At 31.2% G+C, this 15,909-nt stretch overlaps 1 protein-coding gene across 1 annotated transcript; it reads left to right on the plus strand.

Moving 5' to 3' along the window:
* Positions 1–8,946: 8,946 nt before the first annotated feature.
* On the plus strand, positions 8,947–13,999 carry LOC145630497 (uncharacterized). Its single transcript, XM_081682763.1, has 6 exons — positions 8,947–9,029; positions 10,964–11,345; positions 11,612–11,808; positions 11,927–12,068; positions 12,195–12,354; positions 13,684–13,999. The coding sequence occupies exons 1-6, from the start codon at positions 8,947–8,949 to the stop codon at positions 13,704–13,706; spliced, it is 987 nt and encodes a 328-aa protein (XP_081538889.1). The 3' UTR covers positions 13,707–13,999.
* Positions 14,000–15,909: the final 1,910 nt, after the last annotated feature.

Here is a 15,909-nt window from a genome sequence, read left to right on the forward strand (position 1 = left end):
TCACAGGCTACACACATCACTTTATTACTTAAAATTAAAAAAATATATTAGAAAGATTAAGGGCCTGTTCTCATTGACTGAACTGAACTGAACAGAACAGAACTTATTAGAGATGAATTGAACTGAACTGAACTGAACTGAACTGAACTGAAATGAATATTTTATAAGAGAAGGAAATTAGGAGCTGAATTGAACTGAACTTTTTAGAGCTGAACTGAACTGAACTGAAAATAAACTTATGAGAACAAGCCCTATAAGTCTAAGTAAGTGGCTACATTTACAGTAGAATAGAATAATATTCTAAACTTCATTAACAAGATAATTAAGTTTGGCAATGGCTATGACTGCTAAACTTTGAGGGGCACTTTCTGGTGTCTCGACTTCATTAGCAGTACATGAATAACTGAAAAAAAATGCATGAGAATAACTCATTAATAAGCATATGCATAATATTCATAAGAGCTTCACAATCTAGATATAAATCCATAAAAATGTAGAAAGAAACTTATGAAAATAACAGATGAAGTATCAACATTTTATACAAGAGAATAAGTACGAAATTTTCGTTTAAATACAACAATAAATTCAAAAACATGTAGATACAAACTTATAAAAATGATTAAATATATAATAGATCAACATTTTGAAAGAAACTAGCAAAAGCCAAGTAATCATCTCACTCATAATCAGACTTAGAACCGCATAATCTCACTCATAAGCAGACTTAAATTCGCATGAAAATATCAAATAAAATCATATTAATTAGACTATGAACTCATAAACTCATGAAAACAAAATGCACTCATACAAACGAACTTAAATCAGATTAAAAGAAGTAGAAATCGCAAATAAGTAAACACAATAACGCATAAAAACAAAACGAATGTCGAGATGAAATTGAAGAATTAAAACGCATAAAAACAAAACAAAATTAAGTAAAGAGAATGAATTAACAAGTAAATTACCTTTAAGAATGTTGTGATGAAGATTCAAGAGCTTCAATCACCGACCAAATTTATTAAACGGGTTTAGGCGTGTTGGTTTCGGGTTGCGATTTTCAACCAGAACTCGACTCGTTTAATTTCAGGTCGGGTTCGGGTTTCCCCAATTACATAAACGGGTTGAAAATCTCTCTCAAAACCCGTTTATTGCGGGTTGGATTCGGGTCAGGTTGTCGGGTCTGCTCATCTTTTGTCAGCCCTACAAATCGTTTTTATGCCCACCATAGTATACTTAATTTCTTCCATTGAGGAGTATTGGGTGGAAATTATCTTAATCAATTCTTTCTTCCTTGTCAATATAACTGATAGGCTAAAGTCGTATCACCTAATCAAAAGTATTACCAATGTCCTCTAACTAATGTAGATAGGGAAGTAGGGTCGAATCCACAATGTAACAAATCTTTCTATTCCTAATTAATTAATATAATCTAAACTATTAAGTAACCAAAATATTGTTGTGAAGGAAATTAATAAACTAATTAAGGAGAATAATTAGGGAGAAACAATGAATAAAAGGCCTAGGGTCACATGTTCACCAATAATTAATAAAACACAACCATCAACAATTAACATTGCACATATAACATGATTATTAACAGGCTTTCGCAATTTATTAATCAACTAACATAGATCTAACAGGCTCTCGCAAATTACTAGATCTAAGTTCCTATATATTGAAAATAGCCTTTAATATCAAATTAACATCTGCTTGATTCATCAATTCAATATTGCTATACTTTTACAATCAACTCACATCTCCTTAATTCATGAACTTTTTTTTTAATCGTCATTAATTGATGGACTCTTTTTTTTTTTTTTAAATCATTTTTTAATTCATGCATAAGTACCCATAAACTATCACAAATTCTTATATGTGTTTGTTAGTGATATAGGGGTTACGTCAGGGTTACTTTGCTATTGTTATAGGCTTACCTCATCAATATTATAGGGGTTAGTCAATCAGTGTTACAAAGTAATTGAAAAAAACAAACGATCCTTTTTATTTATAGAATTAACAACCCTGAATTTTTTTTTTTTTTAAATTAACAATTACTAGTAATTCTATTTGTAAAAATCAAAACATTTTTTTTAGCTCTTTTTCTCACTATATCAGAGGAGGACCTTCCACCGGGGCCATTAGGGGCCTACGCCCCGTATATTATTTTGCTTAAGGGGCATATTGATTAGTTTTGAGTGAGGTAAAATATTCAAATCTCGACCCCTCTAATATTTTCGGCCAAGATCCGCCACTAACTATAATTGTCTTAATCATATAACTAATATATAAAGCTAAACTTTTAGCCAGGTCATGAGGCCGCACACTTGGCGTTCTAACTTTTCGCCAAGTGTTGCGCCACGTTAGATAGAATTAAATAGACTTCATAAGATAAAAAAAAGTTAGTTTAGAATTCTATTTGAATAGAATTTTAGGATAAAATTATTAGTTTAGAGTGTTATTATTTTCGATAAAATACCAATATTTCAGATGTACAAATTGAAATATAATTTTATTCAAAAAAATTAAAAAATTATAATTCTCAAAAATTATCATATAAATTTATTTTTTATATCATAATATTTTTTGGAGCGAAGTAATATATACTAATCGGTTAAAATAATATACTTCACAATCTAATTGAATTTTATTACTAAGTAGACCTGTCATTCGGTCAATTAGGGTCGGGTCATGAGTCATCTCGGATTGGGTCATTTCAAGTTACGAGTCAATAAATGTTCAATCATTGCTCAAAGTTTTGGGTTCGAGTCAACCCAATGGGCTTTAAACATGTAGTTTATTTAATTTATTTTTTTGCTATTGTATTAAAACGAACATTTCCATTAATATTATTGTTAGTCATTAGTCATTACATGCCTACTAGCTAGCAAATCGTCACAAAAGCACATCAATTCATAACTAATTTTGTAACAAGTATATATTTTAAAATTTGATATATAGATTAAAAATTTACAATAAACAACCCGAGGCATCACACGAGTACAAAATTAGTCAATCAATAACTTAATACTAAAACAGACACCGGTAGTGACACATGTCACATCCTGGTGCTGTTTTTACCTCCAAAACTCCCCTTCTAATTCCCTTTTTTAACCTTTTTTTTTTTTTGAATATTTGATACAACTATTACAATATCATTCAAATTCTTTTATATTATCATTATGACAAATATTTTTTTTTTATTTGGTATTCATAATTCTTCCATATATATATATATATATTTCCTAAAATATTATTCCAACTCCTTTCCATATATACGCCGTAATAAACAGAGAGTAATACGCTGTAATGTTTTTTTTTTCATCATTCAAAAAAAAATATATATTAAAGAAATTACTTTTAAATATCACTTTTATTTGTTAGATACACTTTTTTTTATGACCAAAATTAGAATTATCGTGCATGGCAGTGTGGCACAGGGCCTAAGCTAGTAACTATATACTAAAAGACACACCAACAATGACACATGTCATCTCTGATAATTTTCTACATCATTTTATATCTAACATATCTTTCGTAACCCTTTCTTTTGATCAAAATTTGTTAATTAAATTTTTCGATTTTTTTTTATCATAAACAACCAATTATAATTATAATTTAATAATAGTTAGTTATTAAACATTACTGTGCATGGCACGGGAACTAACCTAGTTTTAGTTTTGTTTCTCACTATAACCGTCTTTGATTTATGTAGAATTACTCAAAAACTATTACTACTAAGTAATGTAATCCAATAATTAACAATTAATCCATTTTATTTATAAATTTATCAAGCTGCAAATTGTTTTAAAGTAACAACCTGCAAATAATTTTTTAGAATTAACAATTACTAGTAATTCTATTATAATCGGCTTCAGAAACCATTACAACAAAAAAAAAAAAGTTTTAATTTAATCTGAATTACCAGTTTATGAAATTGGGGATGATCTTTAATTCACTCTCATGTTATAAGAAATTAGAACTCAACCTCTGCCTACTCATTTAGCCGTAACCTATATAATTATATAAACAATATAATGTTAGTTTCCTTGACCTTAGCTTATACGAATCCCATTAGGAAACAATATGATATATTTAGTTTCCTAATTCTATCTTCTTGTTTTTAAATTTATAACTATACTAAAATAGAGGGCGCTCAACACAGAAGCTACACGTGTCACCTTGACATTAAAAGTTTTCCCGCTCATTTCCGTCATTCTAATTAAAGCAATTATTCACTAAATTTATTAAAATCTTTACTTTCCTATACATAATACGCATAATATCATAGAATATCAAAATTTGTGTATTATATTTTGATCTTATAAATATAATGCATGATTTGGAAAGTTTAAACTAGAAAATTAATAATTGATCTTATATTATCAAATAAAATATAGATAATTTATTGATCCTATATAGAACTCTAAAAACCCGTGATATTGCAACACTCAATTAAAGAATATTTTTTGTCAAATAAAACTAAAACTAAGTTTTATAATCAGCTAATAATATCTTTCAATACTTATATAATATTTTAAAACTACAATACTCATTTATAGAATATATTTTGTCAAATAAAATATAAGTTTATACTCGGTTAATTATATCTTTCAATACTTATATAATATTTTTTGTCAAATAAAATATGAATTTTATTGAGCACAATATTGTTAAGCCGATTATACTACTCTTAGGCCCCGTTCTCTTCACATTATTTTTGCTGAACTGAAATTATTTTTACTGAAACAAAATTATATTAGCTTTTATAGTTGCTTTATCTACCTGAAGTCTTGTTGAACTTAAATTATTTTTACTGAACTTAAATTAATTTTACTGAACTGAAATTATTTTTACTGATTTTCTATTATAGTTTTTCTTTAAGAAAACTGAATTTTATTGAATTGAACTTATTTTTACTAAACTGAAATTATTTTTATTGAACTGAAATTAATTTTACTGAACTGAGCTGAAATTATTTTTACTAAATATTATTTTTACTAAATATTATTTTTTCAAGGTGAAGAGAACAAGGCCTTAGAGTCTTAGGAACCAACTTCCAACGTTGGTTTATAAGTACTTGATTTAAAATTTTACAAAATATTTCTAACTTTCCATTACTTATAATTTTCATTACAGTAGACAATTTTACAAAATATTTTATCTATCATATAATTTTACATAATAATTAGTAAATAAATACAAAATTCTCACTTTATACAAAATTCAATCATCCTTTGGCATTTATGTTTTGATATAGAAAATGTTATATATAATTGATCTGATGTAATATTTCATAATTAAAAAAATCAAGATAAAACATTCAATATCATATTTCTTTTTAAAATCTCAACTCAATACTAAGAAATTTCAAAGAAAAAAATAGTTACTTAAAATTAGATCGTTCGAGATTTTAATCACGTATGTAAATGGGAAATGAATTGAAATACAAAGTTGCACACGGGTACAGGACAAATTAAGTATGGTATAATATATTCTGATTTTTTATATATATATAAAATCTTCAATAGCATTTGATAAATTTTACTTTATACTTGCATATTTTTAATAAGCGAAAAAATCATTCAAAATTTCATCAATATAATAAATTTCTAGCAAATTTATTATTGAAAAATATAATAAAACTATATATTAAAGTACTCGATATCCATAGGAACACGGATGCGTATTGTGCGTCCAGAACGAGTACGATGATCATTAGAAGAATTCATGCATCATAAACTCTAACAAAGAAAGTAAGGGACGATTTTTGTCTTTAGACTTATCCGCAGGACATAAGCTTACTACACATAACAACTAACAAGATAAGCTTATATTTGGACATAACTAGCCGATCCATGTCTTTTAAAAAAGTCACCAATTTGGAGCCGATCCATGTCTTTTAAAAAAGTCACCAATTTGGAGCCGATCCATGTCTTTTAAAAAAGTCACCAATTTGGATAGCAATTAAATTTATTTTTTAAGGGAAAAAAGATGCTAAAATATAACTTAAGTACCTAACGATATGACCCAATAATGTTTAGCTTTTTTTAATGTAAATTGTACGGTCTCTATTAAGTGGATGAATTTATTTTTAACACGATGGTAACTTTTGATCAATTAATATAAAATATTTCACTATGCATTAAACTAACCTTAGTTGATTTTGTGAGATTTGGTATTTATACTTTAAAATCGTGCAATTGCACGGATGTTATACTAGTTACCAATAATAATACAACTCGTTTTTTTTTTTTAATAATACAATCTTTGAATTATACCTGAATAATAAGACCTTAATTAGAAACACGATAAAAAAAAACTTGTAGCGTGTTAAATAGGTTGCTCATAGCACGTGTCATCAAGTAATTGGTCTAAATATTAAATTTTTTTTTTAAAAAAAATAATTAATGTTAGAATTTTAAGTTTTGATAAAATTGTTTTTCTTTTATCATTTGATTAACTTCTAATTAAGTCATTTGATTTAATTTAAAAAAAACTAGGTTAGTTATTTTTACTATTACTATCAATTCTACACTATTTTAATTAGTGTAACAAAGATTATTTTAAGAAAATTGTCTAATAATTTTGTGAATTAAACTACAAAAATATTTATTGAAATAATCATGGAAAATTGGCTAATTATGTATTTAAAAGCTATGCATATTTTTTTTTTTTGAATGGAAAAAAGCTATGCATATGATCATATTATTATTATTATTATTATTATTATTATTATTATTATTATTATTATTATTATTATTATTATTATTATTATTATTATTATTATTATTATTATTATTATTATTATTATTATTATTATTATTATTATTATTATTATTATTATTATTATTATTATTATTATTATTATTATAAAAATATCAAAAAAAACTTACAAAGTCAATCAATTTACAAGAAATTGGTAGGGAGTCGAGATACAATCTGGGCCCCCACCCTTTAGCTAAATATGGGCAACGGCTAGCCGTGCCGCGGCGGTGAGCGTGTCGTATCGTGCCGTGCCGTGCCTAAATTTGGCACACCCCAGCCCACGGCACGGCACGGTCCACTTGCCTGGCGGGACGTGCCGTGCCGGGCCGCGGGCCAAACCGTGCCACTTTTTTTTTAATTTTTTAAAAAATGAACGTAAATAAAAAAAACGATATATAAATATTTTTTAGTACAGCTTAATTTTATATAAATAATGTTATTAATTTATGTTTACGTTAATGTTAATATATTTTGTTTTGAATAACTTTATATTAATTAAGGTTATATAAATTATTTATCTAATTATGTTTAAGTTTATATAAATAATTTTATTAATTTAGCAAAAAACAACAATACATATAATAAAAATTAAATTACCAGTGGCGTGCCTGGCCGTGCCACGTGTCGTGCCGGCGTGCCGACCCACGGGTCGGCCACCGTGCCTCGTGCCGTGCCCGTGTCGTTTCCCAGTTTTTTGTTCACGGCACGGCCCACAGGTGGGCCGCCGTGCCGTGCCGTGCCGGTATCGTGTCGGGCCCGTGCCGCCCGCGTACCGACACGGCCCATGCCCATCTTTACCTTTAGCTATACTACTACTACTACTACTACTACTATTATTATTATTATTATTATTATTATTATTATTATTATTATTATTATTATGTATTCCAGTGTGATGATACCATTATTTTCTTGTTAATTAAATAAATTTTTATAGCTATATTAATTCAATACTCTTTGTACTCACTATAAAAATATTTCTTAACATAATTTTGATAATTTTCTACATCATTTTATATCTAACATATCTTTTGTAATCCTTTCTTTTGATCAAAATTTCTTAATTATATTTTTAGATTTTTTTATCATAAAAAAACAATTATAATGATATTTTAATAATAGTTAGTTATTATACATTACCGTGCATGGCATGGGAACTAACCTAGTTTTAGTTCTGTTTCTCACTATAACTGTCTTTAATTTATGTAGAATTACTCAAAAACTATTACTACTAAGTAATGTAATTCAATAATTAACAATTAATCCATTTTATTTATAAATTTATCAAGCTGCAAATTATTTTATAGTAACAACATGCACATATTTTTTTAGAACTAAAAATTACTAGTAATTCTATTATAATCGTCTTCAGAAACCATTAAAACAAAAAAAAAAGTTTTAATTTAATTTTGTTTAATTTAATGACTTCATGAAAACACAAACAAAATTAAAAAACCATACAAAAAATTTTGATCCAACTTAATGAGTCACGGTCAATGCCGGACTTTGGCGTTGACTTGCCTGAAAAAGTGACTTGGTCCCACTTAACAACTTAGAGTGTGTTTTGTGGTCCTTTTGAATAACTTTTGGCTTAATGCTCCTTTTGAACAAAAGTGAACACTTTCTTGGTCCTTTTGAACAAATATTCCAATAAAATATCAGTAAAAATAATTTCAGTTCAGCAATAATAATTTAAGTTCAGCAAAAATAATTTAAATTCATCAAAAATAATTTCTGTTTAGCAATAATAATTTAAGTTCAACAAAATTAAGGTGAACCGACATTGGTTTAAAAAATGTGGCAAAATTAGTCAGCATAAGCTTCTCAAACTGACCCTACTTTATTTGCACCAATAAGGCAATAATACAACAAATGCCTTTTCCTTCCTTTGCATATAATAGTATCATTTATTCACTAGAGCACTCTTCAATATTCTTTTATTGGTAGACACTATTCACATAATATAGAAACTTCTCAAGTCTCCCAGAAAATTGTAGTAACAAGCAAGATGAATTTATTACTTGAAAATACCTCTACATTCCCATCAAATTTCTTGTCCTCAATACTTGATGTTAGATTACTTTGCACCAGAAAATTAAAGCACTTATAATAAGTGACATTTTGTAGTAATTAAGTAGTGATCAAATAAGTTATTGTATTGGTTGTCCGGCTAATCTACTGATGGCAGCATTCGAGGCGGCCGAGGCAGGTACACCACCTCAGTTGGCTGAAGCTCTTGCTGATACCAATATTCATTGGGACAGGTTTCCTTTTCTTTACCCTTTTGTTGTTTTACTACTTAAAGTAGTAATTAGATACTAGCATAATTGTTGTTTGCATAGGTAAATTATTAGCTTGTATGATTTAATATGATAGAGCGAGGTGATATAAGAGCAGGAATTTATGAATATGTAATGTACAATTAATATAATAGATCATGTAAAATATGGAGTATTATGATATTTTTAATACATTTGCTTGTGACAGTTCATGTTAGCTGGCCCCAAATCATTTTGGGACTAAGTCGTTGTTGTTGTTGTTTTCAATGCTATTGAATTGCTTAGACTGCATGAGGAAGTTGGGGATGGGATTGAAAATAATGGAAGCTTGAGCTGCTTGACTTTTAAACTTGTGAGCTCGACATGATATCGAAACCTTTGTTTCTTATTAATATGTGCAACAAAGGGGTATTATTTATGAAACATAAAATGTTCATTTATTGCACATAATTAGAAGGAAAAATTGATTTTTGCTACCTATCAAACACATCAAATTGAATTTTGCTACCTATCAAAACTTTTATTTTATTTTTCTACCTAACATATGCCCTTTTTTTAAATTTTGCTACCATTGAACGGAATCCGTTAAGAAATCCGTTAAGTGGGTCCATAACGACACGTGTCGTGTTATTATTGGCCAAAAAAAAAAAAAAAAAACAAAAAAAGAAAAACCTAAACTACCCAGCCACCACCCCCTTCCCCCCACTCACCACACCCCTCCCTGAAACCACCACCCGCGTCGCACCACCAGCCCCAACCCCCTCCCTTTCCCGCAACCGCGTCGCCCCCAAAAACCCAAAACCCTCATCCCAAAAAAGGCCAAGAATCTGGCCTTAAAAGGCCGAAATCGGCCGGTTAAGGCCGCTGAGCCCCAAAACCGGCCGATTTCGGCCATTTATGGCCAGATTCCTGGTCGTGGTGGGATCTAGGGTTTTAGTTTTGGTGGTTTTTGGGGGCGACACGGTTGCGGGAAAGGGAGGGGTAGGGTTCAGGTGGGTTGGGGCTGGTGGTGCGACGCGGGTGGTGGTTTCGGGGAGGGGTGCGGTGAGTTGGGGGGAAGGGGGTGGTGGCGCGGGGGTGGTGGCTGGGTAGTTTAGGTTTTTCTTTTTTTTTTTATTTTTTTTTTATTTGGCCAATAATGACACGACACGTGTCGTTATGGACCCACTTAACGGATTCCGTTCAGTGGTAGCAAAATTTAAAAAAAGGGCATATGTTAGGTAGCAAAATAAAATAAAAGTTTTGATAGGTAGCAAAATTCAATTTGATGTGTTTGATAGGTAGCAAAAATCAATTTTTCCTAATTAGAAACTGTGGTAGTATATAAAATATTGAACTTAACATATACTTCATATAAAAGAAATGTAGTGTCTCACGAGCTTTTCTAGTCGAGTTAGTAGTTGTGATTGAGTTTGAATGTTGATTGATTGAGTCAAGCTCGAGTAAGTGAGTAATTTGTGAGCTGTCTCATGTTGTTATTATAAGTCCCCTGGCAGGGGAAATTAAAGGAAGGGGAACCCCTCTTGTATTGTATGGAGGATGGCAGAATTCAAACCTCTGTCTCGAGGGAGTAAAACAAGATGCAAACCACATACTATCTTCTCCGACCCTTTGTTCATTCTAATTCCTATAAAAATGGGATGAAAAAAGGGATTGAGTAATTGTTGGTGTAGTGCAAATTTGTAGTTTATTACCTTGGAATGAGCTTGAGCTGTGACATTGTTATTGTAAGTACATTTCTGTTTCGAATAGCAAATATAAAATGTGACATTCTAATGTCACCATTAGCATAACTATAGTGGACATGCCACTATAATCTCTATACACTAGATTCAGTGTTCTGGCATAGCTGATACTTAAGGTCTAGAATTGTGTATGAAAATGCTGAAGACATGACAATATATATGTATCTGAAACAGGTTGGACAAGACAAGATTTCATGTTATAGGTGCTATTCTGTTTACCGTTCAGTGTGGCTTGCTACATCCTACTGCAGTTGTCAAGACTCGAATGCAAGTGGCTGGTTCAGGCCTTTCTCAGATGCGAGGAGTATCAGTGTTTGCACAAATACTCAAGACTGAAGGCATTCCTGGTGTTTTCAGAGGTTTTGGCACTTCGGCCATAGGATCAATACCGGGGAGGGTTCTGGTCTTGAGTTCTCTTGAAATGTCTAAAGATATGTCACTCAAGTATTTAGAGGGATCCAATATGCCAGAGGCAACTCGTCTTGGCATTGCTAACGGGGTTGCAGGCATGTTATCAAACTTAGTTTCCTGTGTATACTTTGTTCCACTGGATGTGGTAGGTAAAATATTTTTACCCTTTCTAGATAAAACCTTTTGTTTGACTCCTACTCCTCTATATTATGCATAGAATTTTGAAGGGTGAAAATTGATAGAGCATAGAGCATATTCTTAGGCCTCAACCATCAGCTTAAGCTTAAGCTTTTGACTTATGTTTTACAGGAATCTTTCTGTAGTATCATAGGTACTTAGGATTTCTATACAATTTAAGCTCCAATTCGCATTACTTTCAACTTCAATTGTTTTTTTAAAATGTATGTACAGGTGTGCCAAAGATTAATGGTTCAAGGGCTTCCAGGAACCTTGCCTTGCAATGGACCATTTGATGTTATACGTAAAGTGATGAGGTCAGAAGGGATCCGTGGCATCTACAGAGGGTTTGGATTGACAGCTTTAACTCAATCCCCTGCATCAGCACTTTGGTGGGGCACATATGGTGCAGCCCAACATATGATTTGGAGGTAGAGTAGCATTGTTACCAGGGTTTGTTAATTTATTCCCCAACTGTTGCAAATTAGATCCTACACACGAGAGTATGATAGACATCTACTGATCTTAATGCCTTTCTAACCAATTTAGGAGCTTGGGATATAGGGATAAAGTAGAGAAGAAACCATCTTCTGTTGAGATGGTAACTGTTCAAGCCAGTGCAGGAATGGTTGCTGGTGCTGCCTCCTCGGTGATTACTACTCCTATAGACACTGTCAAGACACGGCTTCAGGTGATCATCTTTAAGGCATAAAAAATAATTCATGTTTGAGGATGGAGCTAAGCTAATCTGCTGCAGTTATTTTTTTTTTTTTTCTTAGTGTTTTTTAATTTAATGGATTAGTTGATGTGTGATTAGGTCATGGACAATTATGGCGATGGAAGACCTTCAGTAATCAAAACAACTAAGGCACTTCTTAAGGAAGATGGATGGTGGGGATTTTATAGAGGTTTTGGACCGCGATTCTTAAATATGTCACTTTATGGAACCACAATGATTGTTACTTATGAGCTGATAAGTAAGTCTGTTTCTTCATCTTTAATATTTCCATTGTGATTTTTACATTTTGCATTGTGCAATTTCATTTTGCCGTACACAGAACCTGCTCTGCATGTATCTTTGGTGAGGGCCAAAAAACTACTCCTGCATTTTTAATTTTTACATTTTCTGCGTAGTTAAGAAACCTGCACCATTGTTTAAAAAATACCTGAATGAGTGCATGCTTATCATTATGTTATACTTCGTTATATGATACACTCCACTAGTATGGAAGTAGTACCAGTTATGATATCAGGCGTGTTTTAATAGTCTTTGCACCTTCATGTATAAGGTGAGAGTGAGTACAGAGACAAACTTAGATAAAGTGAGCACATGAACTGTATTGCATCACTAGTATGTAAGTAGTAACAGTTTTGATATCAGGTACGTTTTAATAGTCTTTGCACCTTCATGTATAAGGTGAGTACAGAGACAAACTTAGATGAAGTAAGCACATGAACTGTATTGCATCATAATCTTAGAATATATATACTTCATATGACTTAACTTCTAAAGGAAACAGCTTCTGGTGAATTGTATCAGTATAGCTCATTAGCTCACTATGTATTCCAATGAAAGTAGCATATGCATACTTTCTCAAGGAACTCTTAAGTCTTGACCACTTTCATAACTTGATAATATGATTTAAACTCGACTGTTATATTCGGAACCCTGCCCCCACTACACTTCTAATTACCCTAAAGCTAAAAAAACAAGAAATGCTATCAAGATTGGACTTTTCATTGCTGCTCCATGCTTCCTAATCGTGTCTGCTGCATTTTCGTCTCCATCAAAATATTATCTTGTTTGTTTTGTGGAAATCATGAACAATTGGACACAGATCAAAACTCTTTCCTGACAGCCAGCTTTAATAGTGCTGTTTGGGTTAAAAAGAATGTATCTGATCATGTCGTTGCATCATATATCACCGTGTTTCCGCTGTCCTGTATGATTTGGAAAATAAAGGTCCTAAAAAATAATCAAGGCTTTTGTGTGGATAGTTTGTCTGCAAGGGCAAAATAAGAATGACGACCTGTTTCAATAATTTGAATGATCATCAGACTTTGTATTACGGATACTTGAGTATGGTAACATAGGAAATCTTGACTTAAGTATGTCTTTTAATAGTAACCTGGCATATACATGCATATACTCCATAGCTGTAATCTGTTAGCTCTGTATATATGTCGATTATACAGGTAATCATCATTTAGTATACTACCAGGCCAGTACTTAACAAGCTCCTTTCATCTCTTAAGTTTACCTCTTTTACCATTGTTAATATTAACACTATTTTCCTTCTCAACAGAGAGATTATCTGTGAAGCAGTGATGAAAGAAGGAAGAAAAGTTGTCGCGCCACTAGGAGATTTTGTCTGCCTGGCTCACCACCCTTCATGAATTCTCTATCTTATCTTCAAATGATTTTGTTACTGAAGATGTATACATACAAAGTAGAATATATCTTTTTTCAGATGCTCGAATTAGCACTTGCAAAGGTATACTTAGCCATTCTGATATTCGACCCTCCTTAGACTGGATCACTGTCATAAGAAAAACACTTCAGTTTCCATTTCCATAAAATTTTGTAGTTCTTTCACCTAGAACTAATTCTGGTTTTATCAATGTAAGCCAAGATCATTTAGCCTTTCACATTGAATGCGCGCTATAGAATTGCTGTAACTCTATTTTGTAGTTTAGTATTACTTGCAGATACTTTGTATCTTAGTTTATACATGCTAGCCACACTTCATTTATACTTGCAAAATACTTTTCGGATCACGGAGTCTATTCGATTTTGTTCTTCCAAGGATGCCTTTACAATATGTCTACTCAGGTGCTGATTGCATAGGCTACACTAACAACTCTCGTGCTGCGTCGAATTATGCCATCTTTAAGAGGAATAACTTAGGCTTTCATTGCTATAAGAATGTAAAGATACTAGCTATATTAGCGCAAATAAATATGCTATATTTAAGTTTATCTTTTATGTGGCTACCACTATGGGTATGATACGTTTAATATGAGCTCGGTCTTGAGATAAGAGGCTAGAGAAATTAGCTAGCTCTCTAATTTCTAAGCGTGATGCCAATGTTCGAATCTCACTAAACTTATTATTATAGGGTGGAATCACCTCTCCTAGAATGGGCCTTCTTATAAAGTTCAAGTGTAGTAATAATATGAGCCCGGTCTTGTGATTTGTCTAATTTAATAAACTTCTCGGTGAAAATACCTCTTCTACTTATTAAAAAATGAATCCAATAATTCAACATGATAACAAACACAACAATATAAACCATCACTTTAATTTGTTCATGAACATGTGGATGCATGCCAGCTAGATTAGTTGGTTAAAATTTTTAGTGTGCTATTTAAATATCGAATTTGTTCTGCATTAGTGTCTCTCTTTACACACAAAAATATGTTCATGGATATATTGCTCAGGAGATCTCTTTAATTTGTTACACATTCTAGACGAGTTTTGATCCTTAATTGCTCATTAATCTATGCATGCAATAGGTGCCCCTTGGCAGAAATTGTGGCATTGATCATATATGTGTACAAGTATTTTAGTATAAACATTTTCATTATGGTATAAATACAAGTTCTAGGGTCTCAAAGAGTATAGCCTACAAAGTATTATTTAGTACAACATTGTTCACATTTTCTGTACCTATTTGGCAGTGTAGTGAAGAAGGATAATTTGTTTTGTTGTAATTGAAAGAGGATCTATACAAAGAAACAGATTTTGAAGACTAAATAAATTGTTAGTTTATAATTTCCAATCTTCCAACAGTAGATCTAATGATCCATGAACATAACTAGAGACGTATGCAACATACAAACTTATAACTTTACAATTACATTGATTTTGATAAACTTTTCATCATAAAATAATTTGATAGGTCACGCATATTACTGCCTCATTGGTAGTTGGTAGATACCAATACAGCTTTACCAGGGCACATGTCACATACTTTTAGTTCCCTGATATGGATTTATGATTTCGGCTGGTAAAAGAATACTTTCTCCATTCTTTTTATTTTCGAACTTATTAATATAAATTTTAATTATTAATAAGTTTAATTTTCTTTAAGAAGAAATTACTAAAGTTTTATAATACGATGGTAGTTATTGAGATGATTATATCAAGATCCCATAAGAATTTGTTTTTCCTCATTTAATTTATAAAAGACGGTTAAAAGAGGAGTGATAAATAGTGTAAGAGCAGATCAAGTAAAAAAGAACAAAGGAAGTTTGTAATAGACATAAAGTAATAGTATATGGCAAATAGATTGTTAGAATCAAGTTCAGATCGGATTGATTTAGGCCATTCAATTCGTTATTCGGTATGACTAAGGGTCTGTTCTCATACGTTGAAATTCAGTTCAGTTCAGCTCCTAATTTCCTTCTATTATAAAATATTCATTTCATTTCAATTCAGTTCAGCTTATTCAGTCAATGAGAACAGGCCCTAAGTGCAAGTTTGGTTGTATGACACTCCTTCGTTCTTAAATAAACTACAATGATTGTAA

The sequence above is a fragment of the Chenopodium album genome, chromosome 5 (assembly GCF_948465745.1).
Source record: "Chenopodium album chromosome 5, dcCheAlbu1.1, whole genome shotgun sequence".
Taxonomy (NCBI): Eukaryota; Viridiplantae; Streptophyta; class Magnoliopsida; order Caryophyllales; family Amaranthaceae; genus Chenopodium; species Chenopodium album.

Excerpts from the sequence above, each read along its gene's own strand:
- LOC145630497 (XM_081682763.1), top strand. The coding sequence starts at position 8,947 with ATGGCAGCATTCGAGGCGGCCGAGGCAGGTACACCACCTCAGTTGGCT. Across the intron at positions 9,030-10,963 it reads ACCAATATTCATTGGGACAG|GTTGGACAAGACAAGATTTC; the intron begins GTTTCCTTTTCT and ends TATCTGAAACAG. Across the intron at positions 12,069-12,194 it reads CTGTCAAGACACGGCTTCAG|GTCATGGACAATTATGGCGA; the intron begins GTGATCATCTTT and ends ATGTGTGATTAG.